The sequence below is a fragment of the Lissotriton helveticus genome, chromosome 5_1 (assembly GCF_964261635.1).
Source record: "Lissotriton helveticus chromosome 5_1, aLisHel1.1, whole genome shotgun sequence".
NCBI classification, from domain to species: Eukaryota; Metazoa; Chordata; class Amphibia; order Caudata; family Salamandridae; genus Lissotriton; species Lissotriton helveticus.
The window spans coordinates 116092832-116118696 of record NC_136065.1 but is presented as its reverse complement, the minus strand read 5'-3'; the positions used below and the strand labels follow the sequence as shown (position 1 = coordinate 116118696).

The 25865-nt window shown below is 44.9% G+C and overlaps 1 protein-coding gene across 2 annotated transcripts in view; it reads left to right on the top strand.

The window, feature by feature from the left end:
- CRB2 (crumbs cell polarity complex component 2) overlaps nucleotides 1-25865 on the top strand; it is a 324449-nt gene that overhangs the window by 92431 nt on the left and 206153 nt on the right. For both annotated transcript variants that reach the window (XM_078641841.1, XM_078641840.1), the window contains exon 2: nucleotides 20691-21383. In XM_078641841.1, the coding sequence (XP_078497967.1) occupies nucleotides 20691-21383 (693 nt within the window). The remainder of the gene's footprint in view (nucleotides 1-20690; nucleotides 21384-25865) is intronic.

Here is a 25865-nt window from a genome sequence, read left to right as displayed (position 1 = left end):
TCGGTTTAGCCTCTGGTGGAAATCCTGAGTGGTGACTAAATTAAAGAACAGATGCCTAGAATTTCAAGGCTGGCCATTAATCATTTGCAGTTCCATTTTGATATAGTACTCATTCAAGGGGTGAAAAATGTAAGAGCATACGTTCTGTCTAGGTTTTCCTCTGAAAGAGTTTTGGTGGATGATGCCAAAGATCAGATGGAGGAGGATTGTCTAATTGCCGCTTTGGATCTTGAAGATTTGTGTGCTATTTCAGAGTCTGAGTGGAAGGCTGAAATGGTGCTGGATGAGAATAACAAATTAGTTATTATGTATGTGACTTATGGGTGGCCCACAGAAAAACTGATTGCGAATTCATGCCAACCCTTTTGCAAAGTATGTCAGAGGTTATCAGTCGAAGATGGGCTTTTAATCAGCACATAGAAGTGTGTTCCACCTGTTGGCTTGAGTGACAAATTGATAAAGGTAGCCCATGGGGAACATCTGAGATGCACTTCAACCAAACCAAGGCTGTAGCAAACATTCTGCTGGCTCTCAATGGACAAAGAGGTGGTTCGCTTTGTTAGGGAATGCATTATTTGTGCCAATTCGGAGAAGAGCTTGGCAGTAAAAAAAACATTACAGCCTATTGAATGCCCATCTAAAGCCTGGAAGAAGGTTGGTATTGATCAAATCGGTTCCATTTATAAGTTGCCTAGACAGTTCTGGTTTGCTTTGGTGGAGGTGTTCTGTATTTCAAATGGCCAGAGGCAAAGTTTGTTGCAGAGCCAATGCCAAGGCTGCCATTGTGTGTTTGAAAAATATTTTCTTCCGAATAGGTCTTCCTCAATGTTTAGTTTCTGATTATGGTGTACAATCTATAAATGAGGAAGTAGGCAGATGTTTTAAATCGGGGGATGTTAACTATTTGAAAATATCGCTATATGATCCTCAAACCAATGGCCAGGTCGAGCGCACAGTTCATTAGCTGATGAAGTTTTGTTTGTGATGTCCTAATGGAAGAAGTAATGTATTGTTCGGTTGATAACCTAAATAAGGGTACAAGAGGAACTTAAGGATGTCTTCAGCAGCGTTCCCACTATAATGTTTCATGTATCATGTTTGGAATTTGGGGAGTTGGGACAGTTAGCAGCTGGAAAGTGTCTGTGAGAACTGTGTGATGCTTACTAGTGTACCAACTTACCTTCGAACAAATGTATCTACATGATACACCAAAAGCTGTGCTTCAGTCAATTACTTTAAGATGTGAAGATGTGATTGTCACAGGCTCCTAGCTATCTGGACGAGGTTACTAACCTTTTCTTCAGATAGAAGAAGTGGAAGAAAATGTTTTAATAGCCACCAATGATGATGTGAGTTGGTGCTCAAATCTATATGGCATTCCATCCCTCGATCACCCTCTCCATATCCTACCGACACCAATGAGTAGATGATTTCACTTTAAAAAGTTTTCTGGGGCATATTTGCAAAGGTAATTTCGACTGTAACCCTCCTTCCAGGATGGTATGGCTAACAGATTATCCCCAGATTTGCTGCTGATATATGGGAGTAGCGTTTTCGACAAGTAAATCTGATTATCTCGTACTGAAAAAGTGCATTCATGCAATGTTATGTCATGCAGATTAGTAGAGCGCATTGTCACCCAGAAGTGTATCCTGACACTATTCCCCCTGTGTAGAATTCAAGATTCTGCTGAAATTGCACAGCAGAAATAGGAGCCTGCTAGAATTACCACATAACATTCCCAGTAGTAAAGCTGGAAGCCCACACGTGGTTCTACTTTCCAGACATACCTCTGGGAATATTGGGAAATACCAAAAAAAACAAATGTAAAAGTAAGCTCAGGGAGAGATCTTCGTCTTTTTCTCTTTTGTTGGTGAATCAGGCCTCTGTGAGTAAATTCCATTACAAGTGCAAAAAAACAAATTTTGTGAATTCAGTAGACTGTCTTGCCCTCGTCAAAGAGGTGACCAGCCTATGCACAGCGTTGAGTATGGGGGACTTTAGCTGAGCAGTTGAGCCATGGTTACACTCTTTAGCTCTATGTTTGAACAGAAAATGTAGTTCTATTAAATTGAAAATTACAAAGTAATTATTACAGACAAAGAATTAGATGCGGCCAAGGGCAAAAGATGAGCCTTCTGTTCCGAGCTTTAATCAGTTAGGAACACTGTGCCTCGGTCACTACTGACATGCATATATATGTCCTTACCTGACACATGTCTAAAGCAACAGGTATAGCATTAATTACTGCTGTGAAATGGTTTCAAATGTCAATATCGTTAATGGATTCAAACTACTATATATGTGATCTATTGTATACACAGCATGGGCTATTTCTGTCATGGCTCCTTGGTATGTAAACTGTATGTTAAAAAGGTAAATAAAGTTACAAAATATATATATAAATTAGCCCTCTGTCACCGTACATTATAGAGGTTCCTTCTTGTTAAAAAACATAAGAAAAAGTGAACTGCTTTTCCTAGTGGGCAGATTCTGTTGCCAAGCATAAAACAAACAATGTCAGTGTCAATAGGTCTGGCTTATACCTAAAAATGCCTCTTTAATTACTGGTAGGTTTAGGTACGCAATGCTGCACTCACGCATCAAGTCAATCACCCTTTCACTCATTCTTACATTTATTAATTTCTCAATCTACAAGAAAACACTTGCGTAAACTCAACAAGCATATGCAGATAAATAAAAAAGAATAAAGGTAGAAAAAACAAAAATATTACTGCTTTAAGAATGCAAGAATGTGCTTGCAATTAAGAATTCTAAACAATGAAACATAGCAGTGAGCAGCCTTCTTTGATGGGATTGTTTATGGTGAATAATACATCCCAATCCAATATGGCTGACATGTTGCTTCTAAGGGCCACAGCCATGTTGGAATGGTGAAAGAAAGATGCTGTGCAGACATTATCCTTCAAGACGACCATCTCATTTATTAGAACTGGCCATGAAGAATGCAGTGCACTGCAAAAGAAATGAACTGTTAATCAGCGACCCACTAGCTTTGTCCAGGGAGCTGTTGAGCCGCCCAAAAAAAAGATTATTAAATACATTTAGAGAGGGAAAAGACAGACAAAATGAGGAAACAAAAAAAAGAAAAGAAAAAGTGGCTCTCTAAAGGAGAAAATGCTAATCTAAGGTTAAGTGTACTCAATTTCTCGTAGATGTGTACGTCATCAGGCAGAGAGGACAATAAAGGCAAAGGCAGAAGTGAGCTATCCTATTTAATGTCATGGTTGGAAGCAGTTTGTAAATTACACTTAAACAGACCAATGGCAGAAGAAGACTGAGTTCAAGTCCCTATGTGTATGTATATAAATGCATGTATTTTTTACATTGTCCCTCCTGGCACAAGCCCGGTTTCCCCCAAGAACAAAAAATAACAAGCATTGGCATAGCCAATAGGTCTCGCCATTGGGACCTTATAAGTGTTTAGCCACGCAACAGTTGATGTTGTTGCACCAAGGATATTATGCTGCATAACTAAATACTTAGAAGGTCCCAAAATCAAGACCTATTGGCTATGCCAATGCTTGTTTACATTGTTTTTAATTACAAGACACACACAACTAAATGCTGCACATAAAAATGTACGCATGGATAAAATTACAATCAGTAACAAAATACAGAACTACCCTTAAGAGGTCCAACAAGTATTCTCAAATAAAAATCTGCTAGCACTAGGATTTGTTACAGGGGAATAACAAACACAAAAACCTTAGCCTACTACAGTAATCTGTCAGATTCCATATGATATAATTACTTTATATAGGATTTACACATCCTCAAGGCCTGTTGCCTTTCACATATATTGTCCACTATAAATAAGTCAGCCCCACTGCTTTTACCATTACATTTTTGTTGTTGTTTAAAAAAAAACACAGAACAGACTTAAGGCATGTGACTCCGCATTTTGCCATTAATGAGCCAGGACTATAGCATTTACTTCTAACATGATACCAGCCATGTTGGCCTAGTGCATTCAGCATCAGTTTTGGCATTTTTACTTTAGAATCGGCTTTTCACCATAGCAAACTCAGGCCTACCGCATTGAGCGTAAACTTTCCGCAAGGCAGCCATTAGGCATACGGTCATACTGTTACAAATAAGTTAAAATTAGACAAAAATATATATATCATTATATATTTGACCCCTCCTAAAAGGGCCCTAGAAGGAAAATCACAGTACAAATCGTCTATTCCCAGCATTTGTCAGAGAAGGTAACCAACATCAAAACTCTCATCTACTACGTAATCTGTGAGATTCAATATGGATACAAACTTGTCTATTGGCTTTCACACCCATAATATCAACCCACCCTTATAGCACTATGGATTTTAAATAGTGCTTTTGGATAATAAAAATAAGGTGGGCCTTAACCCTTTGTCGTAACCTTCCATAATAAGCAGCTCAGACCTTTAGTATTGAATACAACTTTTCGTAGTGACCCATAGGCATATAACCTTTGGCATTGATTTGAAAAAATAGTCAACAACAAAAATGTTCAAAATGTACAATATTACAGTTGTCAAAACAATATACACACCCTCATGCTTGAGCCTATTAGGGGTTTACAGTGCAAATTGTCTAGCCCAACGGTGGTTTATTAGTCAACTCTTGCCTGCTCTGGTAATCTGTGACAGTCTGTGTTACAAAACACCTGGGACAGGATCAGCACAGCGAAAGCAAAAATCCACCCTTAAAGACTAGGTTGATTTAGCATGTGTTTTTCCTTATACAAATGACAGCCCTGTGGCTTTTATAACAAGTTTGTAATACAAACAGATCAGACCAATTGCGCCTGGCTTAACGTTTGCCAATGAACCAATCCGAAGCATAGCCCTTATAATTTGCCTCATCAACATTCCCAACTGAGGCGTGTTGTATTGAACATATCCTTTCCCACAAGGCAACCATTTGAATACAGTCATAAAATTAGAGAAGGTAACCAACCCTAAAGTCAGGTAACGGGAGAGGATGTAGCCTTACGGCTAGAGCGGTCGATCTCGATGCTGAGGAACCATGTTCGAGTCTCGGCAACGACGCTCAACATCCTGTGATTCTGGGCAAATCACTTAATCTCCCCGTGCCTGACAAAATAGAATGTGTCCTTCTGTAACGAAACTGGTGCTCATGTAAAGCGCTCTGATACCCGATGTCTCGAGTCTAGTTCGCACTATATAAACCTCTTAAAAAAATAAAAAAACAATGTAAGAGCAGTGAAGTGGTGGAGCCGGGTAGGGGAGGGATTTGAATCATGACCAAGAGTGAAAATGAAATAATTAATTAATTTCCCCTCGTCCTCGTCTGTTGAAATACCACCCACCCGGTACAACTGCCCCACCTCCCCACTGCTCTTCCCTGCACAGGCTGCTGCTGCTGCCGCCCAAAGTCCTTGCCTCCTATGGTAATCTGTGTATTCAATGAAACAAAATCCTGTGCAAAGTTTTCACCATTGTGTAATAACTTTTCACCCTTACAGGGCTACGGACTTTGACATATGTTTTAACAATGAATATGTCAGACCCACTTTCTTTCTCATATTTTTTCATAACACATAATTCCATGGCATCTGACAAATTGCATCACTGGTTTGTCACCAACAGCTGAAGCCTAGGGTATTGAACACAGGCTTTTCCGAGCGGTAACCATTCACATACAGTCATAAGACTACAAATATGTATAAAATTACAGAAGGCAAAATAATATCCAACCCCTCCCAAGTGGTCATAATAGGGATTATTATAGCGCACATTTTCTACTCAAAGAACTTGTCGGAGAGGGTAACTGCCTACTACAGTAATCTGTGAGAATCCATGTAACAAAATACCATTGCACAGGCTTTACCGCAGTGTAATCACAATCCACCCTTATAGGCCTGTTGACTTTAACATATGCTTTTCACAATAAACAAGTCTACCTAAACATTGCATCAAAATGCATGAAACGTTCCTATCCCCACCTACCTCTCCTATCACCCGTTTATATTCTGCCTGTTTACGACCCTGTATAGCACTGCGTTGGGTTTCGGTTAGGTTCGAGCTAAAGCATTACCGTATGCGTAAGTCTGGCCTTCTGTCTTTGATGTCACTTTCCTACTAACAAGTCAGTCAAATGACATGATTGGCCCACCACCATAATTAATTTAGACCTACTGTTAAGGCAAAGGCTTTAAGTATTAAGTGTAACATAAACACTCTTTTTCTGCGGAAGCTCACAACTTCTGCCCAACCAAATGCTGTAGTTAAAGAAATAAACTTGTAGGAGGAGCCAACGCCCTCTCCCAGTAGTTCTTCATAAAGCTCTTTTTCTGATGATTACATAAGGTCTAGGAAGAGCAGCTGCTTTGCAAAGCCAGACCTAATTGCAACGTGGTCTATCAAAACATCTGGCTTCCATGGCCTTGTACTGGCTACAGAAGGCTTTGGAGTCCATTCTTTGTGAGCAGCAAAACTATGGTTGACTCAGAAACTTGAAACAATGAAGCAAGAGCAATTCAGATAAACAGTGTGAGAACCATTGAAAGAGAATACCGAAGACAGGAGGGAGCCAGCAGCAAACACTATGTCCCTGTGCCTGGGCATCTTTTATCATAACGAGAGGGGGAGGGGCACTTTAAAGAGGGCCAGAGAAGATGAAGGCATTTTATATTACCCATGTTTAGCAATAAAACACTCGGGAAGCTCAGAGTTAAAAACTTTGTAATACTTCTTTGATTGTAAAATGCTTTGTGTCTGGAAGAATCGGCGTTTAGCCTGTCTTCGAAATCAAATTTTGCATCAAAAATTGTACCAAATTGCATTTTTTTGCATGATAGAAAAGGCTCAAGAAATGCTGTGTGCAGTGGTGCAAGGTGTGTGTCAGTGCCATGGAGTAGCGTTTTATGGAAAAAACGTTGCACTGTGCAAATTACCTTCACCACACTTCCTTGTATATCTACTTTATGAGCTGATAAGGGTAACGACTGGTTGTTAGAGGTGCGTGCCTTTGACGACCTGAATGGTCCCAACAGGACCCCTCCTGTGCTGAGCTATGATCAGAGACAATGCCACCTCCCCTTTGGGTCCCATATGGGTTCCTAACACAGTTTGTCCCCTTGTAAGTAAACACAATGTCCCACAAGTGCCTGTGCATCCTGGGGTGAGACCTAAAAAGGTCTCAAGAGTGTGTTTTTTAATTTCAAATGTGTTTTATTGATTTTAGGAGCAGAAATAGGCATCACAGTACAATGGAAAGGCAATAGGCATATAAAGCGAGCGAGACAGACAGACACGTCTTCTCTGTAAATCGAGCAATAGGCGTAGTACATATGCCAGATCAGAGGTGTAATGCCAAGAAGAATGTGTTTTTTAAGTGTGTATAAAGTTACAAAACCTGGTGACTTGCAACCTCCTGAATCCTATTTTAAACCCTTTGAGAGAGTTTTGATGCTTTGATGGATCTTTGTTCCAAGAGGAAACCATTCCCAGTGCCGTGAGGGGTGCAAGGTGCAGTAAAGGAAGTGGTGCCCCGCAGCACCCGTCCACCACTAGAGCCACCTAGAAGGCCCTGTTCTGGTGCTACATCAGTGCACCTCAGTTACCTGCTCCTAGCTCATGGACCACCTGGAGCGCTTTGACTGACTCCAAACCCTGAGATTCATTCCCAGTTCCAGGATGCCCTACCCTCAGGGGCAGCACACACTGCCTGCTGGAGAGCAGCCTGGCTGTGTGGCCTTGGGCAGGTTAAGTCACAAGGACTGAGCCCCCTTGTTCCAGGTGAAGGTTCTTGAATTTGAGGTCATGTCCTCACCCGCCCATAGCTTCCCCTCTCTCCCCTTGTGTCTCCTCGCTCCCTCAGTCCTGGTGTTCTAATGACAGCCTGCATACATACGTGTCCTCTTTCCCTTTGTGCTGCATGTTCATATACCTGTTGTTAAATGCTGTAGGTCAATCTCCTTCAAGGCATTGCCCACAATTTAGAAAGTGATTTCCAACTATCATATTCTTACAAACCATACCAAGTTTAGGAAAGGAGAAGTGGTGGCTTAACAGCTAGCGCTGCCGTATCCGGAACAAGAGGAAGCAGGTTGGAATCCCAGCCCCGGGTCACCACCCCTAGGATTTTGGGACAAGCACTTAACCTGCTCATTATTAAAAAATAAATAAAAGTAGCAACTTGTTCTCAAGTTAAATATTTGGTTTGCGTGTAAAGTTGTCAAAAGCCCTTGGGCCTGGTTTGCACTCTCTAAAATGGAAAAATAAAATCATGCCACAGGGCGTGTTTACAAAGCATGATGCTCACAGACGTGCTCCGTGACTCTTTAGGGTTTAGAAAGAGAGACGAATCGCCAGCCCTCTCACTGGTCTCCCTCCACATCCTGCTTTTTTCAAAATGAACACAACATGGGGTCCAGTGTCACTCTTCCTTGCTTCCGCCCTTGCTCTCCTGTCTGTCAAAGGACTGTTGAGTGTAGTTACTGTTTCGGTCATTACCTCTTCAGCTTATTGATTGCTCCAGGAGTTCAATGCTTGTTTGCACTTACAGTTATGAACACGCATTGGCAAAACCAAGAAGTCACATTTTTATTATTTTTATTTTTTATTTTAACAGAGTTTTATATAGCGCAAACTTGACCTGAATCGCCTTTGGGACCTATTGACTTTGCCAGGGTTGTTTTATGTTATGTGTATTTGAATAGAGCACAAGTCACCCGGCAGGATATACTGGTGCTGAGGTGAGATCGGGGTCAGAGCTAGGTGAAGGTTTGTGGTAGCATATACGATTGTTGAGGTACCGAGGACCAATGTTGCGCAAGGCTTTGTGTGTGTGAAGGGTGCTCAATTGTGGGTTGGCAGCTAGTGGAGCTCATTGAGGTGCGGGGTGATGTAAGTGTGGGGAGGGATGTTGAAAGAGAGCTTGGCCACTGATTTCTGTATGGTCTGGAGTCTTCTGGTCAGTTGAGCACTGATTCTAGCATAGAGTGCATTGCCAGAGTGCAGCCTAGTGCTGATGAGGGTTTGGGTGATGGTTCTGGGAGTTTTGGTAGGGAGCCATTTGAAGATCTTCTTGAGCATCGCAAGTGTGTGGAGGCAGGAGAAGGAGACTGAATTCTCCTGGCCGGTCATGATGAGATGGTTGTCGATTACTCTTCCAAAGTTATTTGCTTGGGTTGGCAGGAGTGTAGTGGGTTCAAGTTCAGCAGGTCAACAGGTGGACCCCCAGAGTGAGATATGTTTGCTGAGGATTACTACTTCAGCTTTGTCTGTGTTGAACATGATGGTACAAAAGGGGGTGGTGATGGACGTAGCATCTGAACCAATCAAACACTCACACCCAGTCAACAGATCTGGGTTTAATCCACAGGGTGTGTACCACTTTGTTCACCATAAGTTGGTAGGGTATGCTCAGATGTGAGTCCCTTGCTCACTTTGCCACTGGATTCAAGCAAGCCGGGCTGAAGACGGCTGAAATGCCAGAAACCGGTCCTCGGAAGCTTGTTTCTGGTCCAGGGAAGGCATGGCTTGGCAGTTCGGGCTGGACTGTTCCCATGAGGCACAGGGTCAGACTGATTTGCATATGGCCATGTCTGAACTGGGGTGGTAGAGTGGGCTAAAGAACGGTGATGGATTAAACCCAGATCTGTTGACTGGGTGTGAGTGTTTGATTGGTTCAGATGCTCCGTCCATCACCACCCCCTTTTGTACCACTGTATTGAACATGAGGCAGTTGCTTTTCATCCATTTGGCAACTTTGGTCATGCAGGTGGAAAACTGGTCTGGGTGTATGGTGTCTTGAGAGAGAGAGAGGTAGAGAGGGAGAATGAGCTGAGATTCATCAGCATAGAACATGATGCTTGTTCTGTGGATGCAGATGATTCTGGTGAGTGGGACAGAGTGAGAATACTTGTGGAACTCAGTAGATGAGGTTGGCGTCTTCCGAGGTAAAGGTATTTTTTCTTCCACCCTTTGCTGTAAAATATATTTATGTACATCATTGAGCAGCTAGGTGTGAAACAAGTGGATTTGATCATTAAACTTTCTCTAATTCATCTTTCAACACAATGCTCCTTGTGTGGGCTACAGAGCTTCGCACAAAGCACTAGAAAAGGTTTCCAAAACTAGACACAACAGTGCAGTTGGTGTCCTCAGAAACAGAAAATACGCCAGAAGTGGCCTTTAGAACTATTAAATCAGCAAATGTAGGTAAAATATCCCTGGTGTGGGTGTTAACACTTGAATCCGTACTACAGATGCTGTCACTAGACATGGATGGAACATCATTCAGTACAAATTACAACATTTCAGAATGGCTGACTTGACCTGAACATAACTTTTGAGATTAGCACATACAATACACAACATACTCTAAGTAGGGTGTCCAGAACTTACCACAACTTTCAGGGCGAGTCATTCTAACTAGATACAATACAATTGTGTTTTATTGGTTCACATGTTGCATAAAGCCGCCTGATCCATACAGCAGGTGCTACGAATCAGATCACTCACCCACTAAACCATCTAAATTTCACCAATTAAACATTAAATGTGGCGCAAGGTGGCTGGAAGCGATTTGACCACTAACTCTGCCTACCAGAGAGTGCATGTAACTTAAGTATTTTTTAATTGTTTATTGTTCACTTGGAAAGGCCCAATTAGGGGTTGAAAACACAAGAAATCAAACTAAAACATTCTTGTGAATTTGTTAAAGCTTGCATTATCCCAAAATGTGTGTGACTCTTGGCAAATTTTGTTCAGAGAGATGTATCTAGAACCAGCCACAATGATTCAGCTAAATACCTTCAGAGCTAGTCAGTACAGAGAGGAGGACTCCAGGGAAGGGGCAGAGGGGGGCTTCAAGAATTACTCATACCACTGAGATGTAGCCTGCAGGATACAGTAAGTACTTCCAATTGTGACCTACATAGCTAGGCACAGTTCTTCACACCAGGCTTTCCAAGCCCATGTGATTTTTGGATCTCCCCACCCTGCACACCCCGACACCTTCCTTGTCTCCCCCACACGCAGCCGCGGTCGGTAGGGGAGTACCTGCCGGGGCGGTGATGTGGAGAGGGGGAGGGGCAGGGTGGGGGTTAGTAATGTATGGATAATGGAGGTTTGCAGGTACGTAAACATTTAAATAAATCAAACGAATTTCGTTGCGCGCAATGCATCCCCAAATGCAATGCATTGCGCGCAACTAAATTCGTTTGGTTATTTAAATGTTTAATTACCTTCTAACCTCCATTATCCATACATTACTAACCTCCACCCTGCCCCTCCCCCTCCCCACGTCACCGCCCCGGCAGGTACTCCCCTACCGACCGCGGCTGCCCACACGGCTTTACCAGACTATTTTCAAAACACTTGAGGGTTTCAGCCAGCTGCCACGAGCCCCTCTCGTGAAATGTTCTTCGAACTTCGTGTCCCCTTTTATATACCCGGGTGCCTGTGCCCAAAGTGCAGTTTACTCTATTCAAATGTAGTTTTGCCTTACCTCTAGATTGAAAATATTTCTGTTTAAAACAGAAATATTATTTTAGAGTAACATTCCACCAGTTAAGATATGAGCATATTAATTAAATATGTAGGTATCTGATATTAGGAAGGAGAAGAGGTCTCCGTGTGAAAATGCCAAAAGACCTGGGGGCAGATTTACAAGCCCCTTGCGTCACTTTTTCGCCACTGTTGCGTCACTTTTGTGACTCAGCGGCAAAATAACAGTTGCGGCCCATTTACAATGTGACGCATCTAGGGAGATGCTTCACGTTGTAAAGCCCAGCGTCACATTATACATACATCAGGTATAATGTATGCAGGGTGGGCGTTCCCACGCAATAAAGCCATGTAGAACTGACGCAGTGAAATTTACAACATTTCACTGCGTCAAAATCCTTATGCCTGCTCAGACCAGGCATAAGGAATGACGCAGGGCTTTTTAAATGGGACTCACCTCTCTGTTGTGACGCATTGCTTGAGTTGCGTCACTTTCATGAGCAACTCCAGCAATGCGTCACTTTTGGGTCAAAAGATGCGTCAGACTTTCTGACGCATCTGTCAATCCTTGCGCCATGGTGCGCCGTATTGTAAACACGGCGCGTCCATGCTGACGCAAGTGTTTTGCATGGTGGCGCAGGGAAAGTGACGCATCTCTACAGATGCGTCCCTTTCTTGTAAAACTCCCCCCTGGGTTCTAATCCCGGCATACCAACTGGGCCAATTTTTGATCCTGGACCAATCATATAATTTCTACGTGGATTTGCACCCCTACCCACCAAAAGTATGCTGGTAAAGAATTCGCCTAAACACTAGTGTTAAGCGTTTAAAAACCACCAAGCCTTTCCAGGCAGGGCAGTTTATTTGGGAGACTTTGGCGGCCTCCAGACAGCAGCCAGAAGAGGCTCAAGCCGCGCTCTCGATAGAGGCATCCGTGGGGCAGAGAAGAAAAGCCCCTCACTGCGCCAGGCCCTCGCCTCGCCTACATCTAATTAGTAGGAATTCCACGCCACTCTGTTATTGAGAGTCTCTGCATGAATGGGCATTTCAGAAGAAAGGGGGCTCGGGTATAAATGGGGCCCTGAGAGGTGGTTAGCAGACGGCACCCCTCGGAGGTCACATGGTGCCGGCTCGAATCATGATGGAAGCACAAGAGCGCAAAGACGCTTTCACCGAGATGCAGGAATCTGGGGGGAAAACACCGAACTTAGGGGCTGATTACGATGGCGGCATCGCAGCTGCAAAAGGGACCGCCCACCATAGGTGCAGCGGTCCTGCCATACGAATTATGATGCGCCTGCCACACTGGCGGGCGCATCCTGTATTTTAACATAGCAGTGGGTTACAGCACCCGCCACAATGTTAAAAAACATGTTGTGCTTTTGTATGTACAACGTGACAGGCACTGTGCGGTGCCTGCCACCTTGTACATGCAAATGCTGGGGAGTACCATAGGTACCCTCCACGTGCAGCACCCACCCCCCAACACCCGGGGGGCCCGCAGCAGGTCCCCAAAGGCATTCACCGCCTGACTTTTTGTGGTGGAATCTCCGCCCAAAAAGACAGGCATGCAAATGCACACGGCGGTGCCTGCACAGCACCGCCGCCATTACCCCGTAGTACCTTGTCCCGCAAGGCGGGCGGAAAAGGACCACCTTGCGGGACCACGGCATCCGCCCCAGTACCTTTCCCATTCCCACCGCCATCCTAATTTGGTGGTGGGAATATTCAGGGTTATCGCGGGAAGTCCGCCACCGCCAGGCCGGTGGTCTTCCCGCCATCATAATCGGCCCCTAAGAAACGAGCTTGACGCGGCAATGTGAAAGCGATCTTTTGGGGGTCTTAATCCATTCCCTTTACTTTACTTGCCAAATAAAATCTCTTCCCAGCGCAGAGGAGGAGGTGGCCTTTCAAGTCATTAAAAGTCATTTACCAGAAGGTTTAAATCGAGAGGCAGTGGGCCACAAAGGTCGGGCTACGGTGGCTTCTGAGGACAAGACGCACGGCACATCCTAACCTGTCACACTGCTTACGTCATGTGCACGGAATGACTTACGTCATGGTACGTGTTGTTGTGTCTAACATATTCATGTACCATATAGCGGAAAGATTCGCTCCACACCTTTGCTATATTATGCGCAAGGTATTTTAGATTTAATTTCGTTTCAATGATATATCACTGTGTAAAGTACCCCAAGAGCAGAACAGGCACATGTGCCCGCTTTAGATGCCCCCTGGAATTTTGATATTTCAAAAGAAAGATGCCTCAGATGCTTGTGCTGCCCCTTCTGTAATACAGATCCTAGCAGCGCCAAAAGTGTGCCAGCGCAATCTCAAGAGGCTGTCCCAGCGTTTGTTTGGGGGTGTGAGCCCCACCAAGTGATGCAACACCTTGTGCCCACCACAAATTCCAGACCTGGGCACAGAGGCAAAGGAGCTGTTGGAGGGTGCATTGAAAGTGCTCCATGCAGAGGTAGCACACAGTCAGTGCACCCCCAATGGCACTCCTTGGGATGAAGGGGGCAAAAGGAGAAAATGAGGGTCCCAGGCGCCCTCCCCACAAACCCTCCTGCAGTCACTTAAGGGCAGCAGCCTGCAGGGGCATCTCTGTGCCTCTTTGAAATGCAGGCAGGTTGTGGCCTGGACAGTAACAGTCAGACCAGCAGCTTCAAACAGCCTTTCCACCTTTCTCTACATCATCATCCCTAGTATGGCTGTAAGTTCATGTGTGCATTAGAAAAAGCGCTTCTGGGTAGGAGGGCACGCGGTCCCGGTCTGCGCCTGGCTCGCACCTTTGAATATGCGCGGTGGCACAGGTCTTTGCTATGCGCCCTACTTAAAATACGGGTCCAGAGGCGTCACTACGGAAGACAGATTCAAGAGCACAGTCACTCTTATGCTACAGATCAAAAACTGGCATTACAAAAAATGTATGAAAATATTTAACAATTCACAAACCTACAAGTGTAAATCTCCACCCCGCCTCTCCTTCCTTTTCTATGGAAGACCCTCACACACATGCGTTTAGTACTTCGTAGTACGCCACTCACTCCAAATACCACCTACTCCACACCACTTACTCCACACACCACTCACTCCACACACCACTCTCTCCATACACCACACACTCCACACACCTCTCACTCCACACACCTCTCACTCCACATACCACTCTCGCCATACACCACACACTCCACACACCTCTAACTCCACATACCACTCTCTCCATACACCACACACTCCACACACCTCTCACTCCAGACACCTCTCACTCCACACACAACTCACTCCAGACACCTCTCACTCCACACACAACTCACTCCACACACCACTCCCTCCATACACCACACACTCCACACACCCCTCACTCCACACACCACTCACTCCACACACCACTCACTCCACACACCACTCACTCCACACTCCACACACCACGCACTCCATGCACCACCTATTCCACACACCACTCACTCCACACCCCACCCAATCCACACACAAACCACTTCACACACCACGTACTCCACACACCACTCACTCCACACACCACTCTCTCCATACACCACACACTCCACACACCTCTCACTCCAAACACCACTCACTCCAGCACCACCTATTCCACACACCACTCACTCCACACACCACTCTCTCCATACACCACACACTCCACACACCACTCACTCCACACACCACTCTCTCCATACACCACACACTCCACACACCACTCACTCCACACACCACTCTCTCCATACACCACACACACCTCTCACTCCACACACCACTCACTCCCTCCTGAACTCTCCAGCCAGGCCTCCCTGTTGATCTTCAGGAAATCCTCAAAGACCTGGCTTTTCTCTCAGGCCTACTAGAGGCCTTGCTTTTGGTGGTCATAATGATCTTCACTTGGTAGCCTGGACTCTTTGTTTGTTTGTTATCGCGCCTTGATGCCCTTAGGGACTAAGTTTGCGTGTTATAAAACGTCTTTAATTCATTCATTCATCCACCGCCTATTCCACACACCACTCACTCCACACACCTCTTACTCCACACACCACTCACTCCACACACCTCTTACTCCACACACCACTCACTCCACACACCACACACCACTCACTCCATGCACCACCTATTCCACACACCACTCACTCCACACACCTCTTACTCCACACACCACTCACTCCACACACCACACACCACTCACTCCACACACCACTCTCTCCATACACCACACACTCCACACACCTCTCACTCCACACACCACTCACTCCACACTCCACACACCACTCACTCCATGCACCACCTATTCCACACGCCACTCACTCCACACCCCACCCAATCCACACACAACCCACTCCACACACCACGTACTCCACACACCACTCACTCCACACACCACCAATCTCCAGCTGACACTCCTGGAGTTTTTGTTCATATTGAGTTTTAAATCTGAGTAATATCTTGCCATCAACTATTCCCTGTGCCACCTTACCATACTGCTTCTCCTCATCTGCTATACTCTCCTCCTTCTCTTCTGGAACTCCTCTAAAACTAAGCAGCCTCTTTTCTGGAAATAGAAACAAATCCAATCGGTCAGGTTGAAATGTGCTAACATTTGCAAACATAGGCCTGGGCAAACGTGCACAGATAATTTGTGCCCTGCTCTTTCTATTCCTTATTTATTGTTCCACAAATTTGTGGTGTCACATGTTCCTACATGTTGGGTCAACTCAACATAGAGAGAAGTGTGGAACTGCTTTTGTGTGCACAGAAACAGCAACATAGTCACAAATGTCAAATATTCGCAGTAGCGGCTGCTATCTTACAAAAGTGGTGGGAAGTAGGGGGCAATAACAAAAAAAATAAAAGCACTTACCTGCTGCTTGCCGCCTGGCCGCTCCTCTACTGCTAGTGCACAGGCTCCCAGACTCCCCTACGCCAATCCAGACGCTGCTCTCGTGCTAGTAATACTACTACCCAGCATAAGAGAAGCACCAGGATTGGAATGAGAGGGCGGGGACTGGGAGCCTGTGCCTGCTGTTCTCTACCCGGCAACACAGCTCAGGTTGGAGAGATCTCAGTGCGCATGTTGGCTTTTCCGTTTTAAGACAGCCGGCCAAACCCACATGCGCTCTTGCAGTGCGTGCCCATCACTCCTCCTCCATGCTTGCTTCTGTGCTGTTGTCATGGTGGCTCCTCCTCAAGATACGGCTCGTGAAGAAAAATAAAATGATGATAAAATAGTTTTGTTATTTTATTTTTTATGTTTGCATCTGCCGGCAAGTGGTAGCGCTGCTCCACTATAACGTAGAAGCCGCCACTGAATATCCGCGCACCTTGGAGAACGTTCTCGCAAATGGAACCATTGTCATGAATGGAGAACAGTGTCACAAATGCAATGTATTGTGAGTGGAGGACAGCATTGTTGTGAATGGGGAAACATCCTTTACAACGCAACTTTTACCACGCAGTGCCTTTACGACGCAACTTTTACAACGCAAACCATTATAACGCATTGCACTGGGGGGGCGCTCTAGGATAGGGAATAGGTTTAATTTACTATCCAACACCTTCCCTACTATCCACGGGGACTGGAGTTGGAATAGTAAATTCCCCCTCGATACTCCCTTGTGTCTGGTCGGACCACTCTATTATATCATTTTCCATTCACTTGGGTTCGGCCGACAAGCTCCCTCTACCCAAAAACATTCTGGCTCGTAGTTGGAACCAGACTGACCTTAACTCTCTTTCGCTCTCCTTGGCTTCCTCAGCTCCTGATCTCACCGATCTCTCTTTGGATTCTCAGGCAGACGCTATTAGTATCTGGCTCTCTTCTTCTTGCGATCAGGCCGCCCCGCTCAAGAAGGTCAAAGCCGTCCGCCCCTATGATGCGCACAAATGGTTCACCATTGAGCTTAAAGCTCTTAAACTCGATCTCAGGCGGTCGGAACGTCATTGAAGACGGAACTACTGTTCCACTCTCCGCGCCAAATACAGACTCCTCCTCAATGATTATAAAAGAGCGATCCTCGCGGCTAAGACTAAATACTTCACCGAGAGAGTTGCCCTCTCTGCCAATAAATCTCGAGAAATCTTTTCTTTGGTTCATAATCTTGCTACCTCTGACCGCACCAGCACTAGTCTCATTCCATCTCAGATCCTCTGCTCCTCACTTAATGACTATTTTATTGACAAGATCGCCAACATAAAGGCTAATATCCCCACTGTGCTTCAACCTGGTTCCCCCTGCTCCCTCCCCTTGCCCTCTTCCTTTCTGGATCATTTTCCACCCATCTCTCTGGAGCTATTCCTTAACCTGCTTGTAAAAGTCAAGTCTGGTTCTCCTGCGGACTGTGCTCCTGCACGGATCCTTAGAACTCTCTTCACTAGCTGCCCCGCCCCTCCTCTCGCCCTTCTCAACGCTTCTCTGGCCCTGGGTTCTGTCCCTTTATCCTTCAAATCTGCTATAGTTCTTCCCATTCTTAAAACAACTGGTCTGGATCCCTCTCTTCTTTCCGATTTTAGGCCTACCTCTCTTCTCCCTTATCTGGGCAAGATCCTTGAAAGTTACGTCACATCTTGTCTGTCCACCTACATCGAGGAGAACCACCTCCTTGCCTCCCATCAGGTGGGTTTTCGCCCAGGCCACTCCACGGAGACAGTGGTCCTCGCGGTCCTGGATGAACTCAAGGGGAAAGCTGACATCAACCTCCCCCAAGCTCTGGTCCTCCTCGATTTGTCCGCTGCGTTTGACACGGTCGACCATTCCATCCTTCTCGACCGTGTCAGAGCAGCGGGCATCCGGGGCGCCGCCTTTTCTTGGCTTGCGTCCTTTCTTCAAGGTAGGTCCCAGGCGGTCCACCTCTCAGGTTTCTCCGCTCCCCCTCGCTTGACTACCTGTGGGGTCCCCCAAGGCTCTTCCCTTTCCCCACTTCTTTTCAATCTCTATATCCACCCTCTCATCATATCTCTTCTCGAGCTGGGGGTCTCTGTGTATAACTACGCGGATGACCTCCAGCTCGTCTTTGATCTCTCCTCCCCTTCTGATTCCCTCCCTAAGTTCTGTTCCATCTTAGTTTTTATATCCGAGTGGATGAGCTTCAATCACTTGAAGCTCAATCCGGACAAGACGGAGCTTGTCCTCACGGGTGGTCCTTCAAACCCTTGGTCCTCGGTCCACTGGCCCCCTTCCTTCGGTTCCCCCCCTTCACCGGTTTCCTCTGTTCGGACTCTGGGCATCAAGGTCAGTCATGACCTGTCCATGCATGCCCAAATCAGCTCCGTCGTGTCCTCTTGTTTTTGTCCCTCCGGCTCATCCGTAAGATTTCCCGGTTTTTCTCTGCGGACGCCCTCAAAACCATCGTCATGGCTCTTATCACCTCCCGCCTTGACTACGGAAATGGCCTGTACGTGGGCATACCCGCTTATGAAACCCGCCGCCTTCAGGCCATTCAAAATCAGGCAGCCCGCCTCATTCTTCGTCTCCCCAAATCTTCCCACATTACCCCTGCACTCAAGTCCCTTCATTGGCTCCCTGTGCGCCTTAGATCTTTTTTCAAATTGGCCTGTTTGGCCTTTCGGGCGCACACCCGCTCAGCTCCTCTCTTTATCAGTTCTCTCATCACTCCTCACGCCCCCAGCCGCACTCTCCGCTCCTCTTCACTCTCCCTTCTGCATGTCCCCCGCTTCCGCAAATCCAGAACAGGGGGCACCCGTTTTTCGGTTCTGGCCCCCCGGTTCTGGAACAGTCTCCCTCTTTCAATTCGTTCTATCCCCATCTATACCCATTTCCGTAAAGCTCTCAAAACTTTCTTGTTCTCCCAGGCGTTTCCCTGCTAGTCTCCCTGGGTCCCCTCTGTGAGTCTGGTCTAGTCCCCAGCGCCAGGAAGCCGCTTGGCCGCAGTGCGCTTAATCAAGTACTTTTTTTCATTTCATTCATTTCATTTCATTTCATTTCATTTCATTTCAACTATTCACTATCCAGCGCCCCAAAGCACTATGCGTTGTAAAGGCATGCGTTGTAAAAACAGCGTTGTAAAGGCATGCGATGTAAAAGCATGCATTGTAATGTCATACATCCTTGTGAATGTGAAACATTGTCACAAATATGGTTTATTGTCACAAGTGGGAAACTTTTTTACAAATTCGGAGCATTGTTACAAATGGAGATACATTGTCATGTGTACCAAATTTTATTACAAATGAGAAACATTGTAAGTTTTGGACTAACGTTGACACGAATGGGCAATATTGTCATGGTTGGGGAACATTATTACAAATGGTGATCACTGTCACAAATGGAGAACATTGTCCTACATTCGGAAAAATTTTACCTATTTGCAACATTCTTATGAATTGGAACTGTTGTCAACGTCATGAATGGGGAATAGCGACATGATAGAGGAACATTGTCATAAATACAGAATTTCATCATGGAAGAAAACACACTTTAGTAAAAGGAGACTTTTGTCATGAATGGTTGGATACCTTTGTCACAAATTGGAAACACTGTTGTAAATGGGAAACATTGTCAGGAAATAGGAATTTTGTCATGAATGGAGCACCCTTTCACAAGTGGGCAGAGTGACAGAAATGGCAATACTTGCCTTAAAAGGAGAACACAGCCATTAATGAAGATGAATGCCCTGAGAGGGATCATTGCTGTGTCGAGGCCCTTTCTCTCCCAGTAGGTGTTATTCGTGAAAACTGAAAGTGTTGTTTCTGACTCCAAACTGACAGATTTAATTACAAATGGAAACCACAGCTTTCTTTGCATGTTTTTTGTTTACCTGCCACCACAGAGATGACTCTGCAGCAGGGTGGGGGGGAGCACCAGGAGAGTTCCCTCGGTGATGCCTGTTTATCTATCATTTTCTGGCTGTTTTCTGGGGCAATGGGTCTGCTGTTATCCCTCACTGTAGTGTTTGTGCACTTGGGCTGCCCTTCTTGAACTGACAATTTATTTTCTTCTGTTGTTTAACCTACGTGGCTGTAGGTCAACAGCTCACAAAACACTCAGTTGCAGTGTATTTCGGGTAAATCACACCGTAGACACAAACCCCCATAAAGTAAAACATATTTCACTAATCACAATTGTGTGTATTAAGAGAATAACTCTTCAATAGCCTTTTTAATCAATAGGTGACACCGGTAAACAAAATATAGGAAAACTTAGCTCAAAAATATAAATCTTTTTTTCGTTTTTTACAGGAAGTGTTTGTTCCCAAGTGGCCAGCAACTGTTCGTCAGCTCCGTGTCAACATGGGGCCACCTGTGAAGACTTTAGAGATGGGTACACCTGTACCTGCCCCCGGGAACCCCTGGAGTACACTGGAAGGAACTGTGAACTTCTGTACGACGAATGTTCGACGGTGGCGTGTCCGAACAATGAAACCTGTACTAGCACTCTGGGAACCCGTGGGCACCAGTGCATCTGCCCGCGCGGTGCCCCGGACACCAACTGTAGCACGACCACCCGTGAGTGTAAGTGTGCCCAGCCTAATTCTGTATGTGAAGCGAGTGCCACTGGGTTAATATGCCAGTGCCAAAGAGGCTTCTTCGTTGAAGAGTGCCAAGCCGAAAGTTCTCAATGTGTGGATAACCCATGCCAAAATAATGGTACATGCTTCCAAGGGGTTGGAAACTACACGTGTGCCTGTGCCCCTGGATTCCGCGGCTTCCACTGTGAAGAAGACATCGATGAATGCGCCTCCAGCCCGTGCCAAAATGGAGCCATTTGTTTGGACAGAGCCAATGAATACAACTGCTTCTGCGTGCCTGGGTTCCAGGGCAACCACTGTGAAATCGACATCAACGAGTGCGCGTCTAGGCCGTGCATCAACAACGGGACCTGCCTTAACATGATGGACCACTATGAGTGCAAGTGCACCTTGGGCTATACAGGTGAGCATCCCATCCATAGATCTCCTATGAGGACATAAGGTCTGAGTGATGTAATATGATGGACCTGTATGAGTGTGTAGGCACCTCTGTGTGACTTAAGCAGGTTATGGTTCATGTAATGAAATGAAATGAAATGATTCGTACTTGTAAAGCGCACTTATACTCATGAGTGTCTTGGCGCTATACGCATACCGCTGTGGAACCTTTCCTGGCTTTTCCCTGTGAAATGCCCACTCCTGGGCACCCCCAAGGTGAAGCCAGGCATCCCAGTGCTGTTGGGGCCATTGAGGAGATTAAGCAAGCTATTGCCCAGAGTCGCAGCATGGAACCCATGGTTAAAATAGGCACCAAGGCGAGAATTATCAGGTCCGAGGAAATTGAGCCCGAGACCCACCGAGGCGGGAATTGAACCCTGGTCCCAGGCCAGACCTCTGGATCAGGGTCTGCCACTCTAACCATTGAGCCACACTCCTCCACATGTTGATTCAACCTGTTGTTAACTTTTCCCTCCTCTGCTCTACGCTACTTTGAACAGAAATATAAACATAAGCATCCAGAAATATCTTCATGTTGGAGTTAGCCTCAGTTCTATGTTTTTGTGCATGTCCTGATGAAGGCCCTCTTTTCCAGAAGCCACCACAATATAGGTGGTGGTTGTTGTACATTTCTTAGTTGGACTCAGTGGATTGTTCTTAGATCCTGAGCTCTGATCACCCCAGAGAGCTATTTTGTCCTAGAGATAAGCCCTCACTTTGTTTTTTAATGCTTCTCTTGTTTTAGGCATGAAGGGCTTGTTTACATTAGTAATAATGTATTTCTTTCATCATGATTCCTATCTCTCAGTTCCTTATCTTGAATCTTGGGTCTTTCGTCTTTGAGTTTCACAGAATGTGTCAGTTTATCAGACTCCAGGTTTGAGACTTCTCTTTCCCCTCCAGTTATAGCACATGCATTCGTTTTGATCATAGGCTGGGACTTGCAGTTAGACGGTCCGAGACACCCATGACGACTGAGGGATGATGAACCTCCTGCGTTAACATATGCATGTTCAACCATGTATGCATCTACTGATTGCTTACCTTACCTCAGTATTGATATAAGTCCTGAGGGGAGATATCGCGGGCTATACATTGGGCTCGCATATACCCATGCCAGGTTTGGAGGGTGAGTTGAGGCAAAACCCTGCACACACACGCAGGACAAATCCTTCAGAACTTCATCAGAACAAATTTACGTAGTGTTGTATAGAAAAAATACTTCCTTTATTATTTATTTATTTACCACACCTGGCAGCAGAGGGGCAAATGGTGCTGGCAAATGCAATTGCATATGTCCCTGAGGGCACCGCTAAGGCCAAAACCTGTTGAAAACTCACTTCGAGTGAATTGTTACTCTGCACTGCCTTTTAACCCTGCCGTATGTGGGGTAAATAATCCAATTTTTGGTTACCAAGAGGCAGTATTAACCTCACTAGGGGGCATATTTACAAGGACGGAGTTAAAATTATCACCTCTTTAGCGGCAGAAAACTGCCGCTAAAGCGGTGATAATGGGCTTGATAATAAGCTCTTGAGAATTCCAGAGAATTCCAATAGAAGCCCATGTTCTGGTGTAAACTTGGGCTTCTATTGTAATTCTCTAGAATTCTCAAGAGCCTATTATCAAGCCCATTATCGCCGCTTTAGCTGCAGTTTTCTGCCGCTAAAGCGGCGATAATTTTAACTTCGTCCTTGTAAATATGCCCCTTAGTTTCTCATATATATTCCCTCTGCACTTTTGCTATACCTCACACAATCCACTTTCATGGAGATACCCTCCTATGAAACCCTCTTAAGATCTCCCGTCGGAGGAGGGTTGTACCCACATGGGCATATTTCCTTCATGTCAGCATGAGGGGTCCAATGCTGAAGAATGTCACCTCTGGGTGGGTGAGGGCTTCTATCCTAAGAAATAGGACTTCTGCTTCCAGTGACGTAGCTACACACACAATTCCAGCTCACTTTGGCCAGGAGAATCTATGTGTTAATATATTACTTTAGAGGAATACTTCATGGCTTGAACTTCTTTTTCCCTGAATATAATTTCCATATATTATTCCGCAGGGCACCGTTGCTCTTGTATGGTTTCTCCCTTCCCCATATGGAGGAACTCTCAGTGGCTTAAACCTAGAGAAGGGAACCCCCAAACCTTGCTAGGTCTTGGGGGAACCCCAACAGTCCCCCCTGAAGCCCTGTCCAAATGTAGGCCAGCTAAATGTTCATTTATTCTGGGATTTGTTTGTCCTCTCTCCCCTAGCATTCTAGTATTGAATTGTTATTTGCTGTTTCCGGTCGGAGGGGGTGGACCTCACCTGCATTGTCCATGACATCATAAAAATTGAAGGCAACCGACCTATCGGGCGATTAGCCGTGCTTTATAAATCCTGATCGAATTGACTCTGCTGTCCACCATCAGCGCCATACAGGAAACACCGATTGCATGTTTCAATAAACAGCAATAGTCACTGAAGTTGAGGGAAGTTTAAACATTCCAATTTTACAATTCTTGTAATTGTATTGAACCGATAACTGACATTGCGGATGATTGAAAAAACATTGTGTGTGTTTTTAAAATATAAATAATGTAGTTTAAGTTATGAGTTTGATTGTTTTCGTTTATTTTTGTTTTCCATCATCATATGGCTTTGGCGTGTGGAACACAAAGGCCTATACCTGACAACGGTATGACAGCTAAATATAAAATGATCAAACATGAAAAGGAAAGAGCTGTACCATAAAAAAATTAAAAAAATTGAAGTAAGAGGGAAAATGTAAAGTTGATGAGGAGGATTAAAAGTAAAATAAAATAGGAAAAAAATAGTATTCAGATTTAAATGCCATGTTGATAAGACAGTAAACCGTATAAAAAAAGAGGATAAACTTGTCAAGGACATGTATCAAATAAAAGATTATATGATAGGTTAGCATGCAGCAAGTGAGGCGGTGAATATTGATTAATCTTGCACAGAATGTGCATTGGCTATGCTCAGTACAAGGCTCAAATGCTTTGAAAATGTCTGGGTTTACATCTGGTAAAAATCTGGAGGGTATATACATTTCAAAATATTTCTTTGTCTGGTGAGTAGGCCTTGTCAGAGATCTCGTCTTCATCTACAAGGCAGCAGCATCAGGAGACAGGCTGGGTTTTGGAATCCACCATAAGGCTTACCTTCTAAGGTTATCCTTCCCCAAAAATAAATAAAATAAATATACACACTCTTGCAGACATGAATACATCAGTGTGAGCCCCCTCCAGTGGCAACAGTGTACTTTACAAACTACAAGCAACCAAAGCAGACCAGTGCTCTAGCCACTAAAATGTTATTCCCTGCACAGAGGTGCCAAGTTCCCAAGGTCTTATGGATACATATTTCAGCTAATTCACTGGGATGTGTAGTCTCTTTATCGAACTATAAAACCAGGACTACAAGTGTTATAATGAAAAGAAATAGCCAGACTGGATGAGCGCAGGCCACAAATGGGCCTGGAAGAGTTGAGAAGCTGTGCCAAGAGGAAAGCTGCACATTTTATATACGAAGCCTAGATGACGTTACTGCTGGGCAGCAAAATTAAATCATCCAGTTTCCTTAAATCTTTCAACAAAAGATGATGTGCCAGGAGCATTGGCACACATCTGGAATACAAGCATGAATGTCAATTCACCAAAATGCCAGCGGAAGTGACATCACACGCTATTTGACCTTTACTTTTACACACACACACATGCTTGCACATACAAACACTCACACACAAACACATACATGGACAGATCGGCACACTCTTACATGCAAGCACACAAACAACATACATTTAAGTCATTTTTAACTTACCTCAAATGCCAGGCAGGGTCATATTCCAACTAGCTGCCCTCCATTCTTTATTACACTAATAGTGAATAATATAACATTATTCACTTTTAGTGTAGTAAAAAATTGTCAGAAAACAATGAAAGTGGAGTCCCACTGTTCCTGGCACTGGTTTTTCCACCTCTGAAGCCAGGGGTTTGTAAAGACAGGGCCAGGGGTCAGAAGGGGCAAGCCTGGGATCGTAGCTGCGACCCCCGGCGACCACTAATTGACATCTATGGTTACAATTCGGTAATTTATTTATTTATGCATATTTTTATAATGCAGACATTACCAAAAGGTGCCAGTGCGTTTTATAGGAGAAATATTTTGTTACATGGAAGTTACAGATGGTTTAAGAAACATAATACAACTATACATAGGGCCCGATTCACAGAACTAACTTAAGACAACATCCTAAACTTATTACTTTTGCTATTCACAGAAGTTAGGATTTTGTCTTAAGTTTGTCTTAAGACAGACTTAAAACAGACTTAAGTTAGGATTTTGTCTGTCTTAAGTCTGTTGTAAGACAAACTTAAGACAAAATCCTAACTTCTGTGAATACCAAAAGTAGTAAGTTTAGGATTTTGTCTTAAG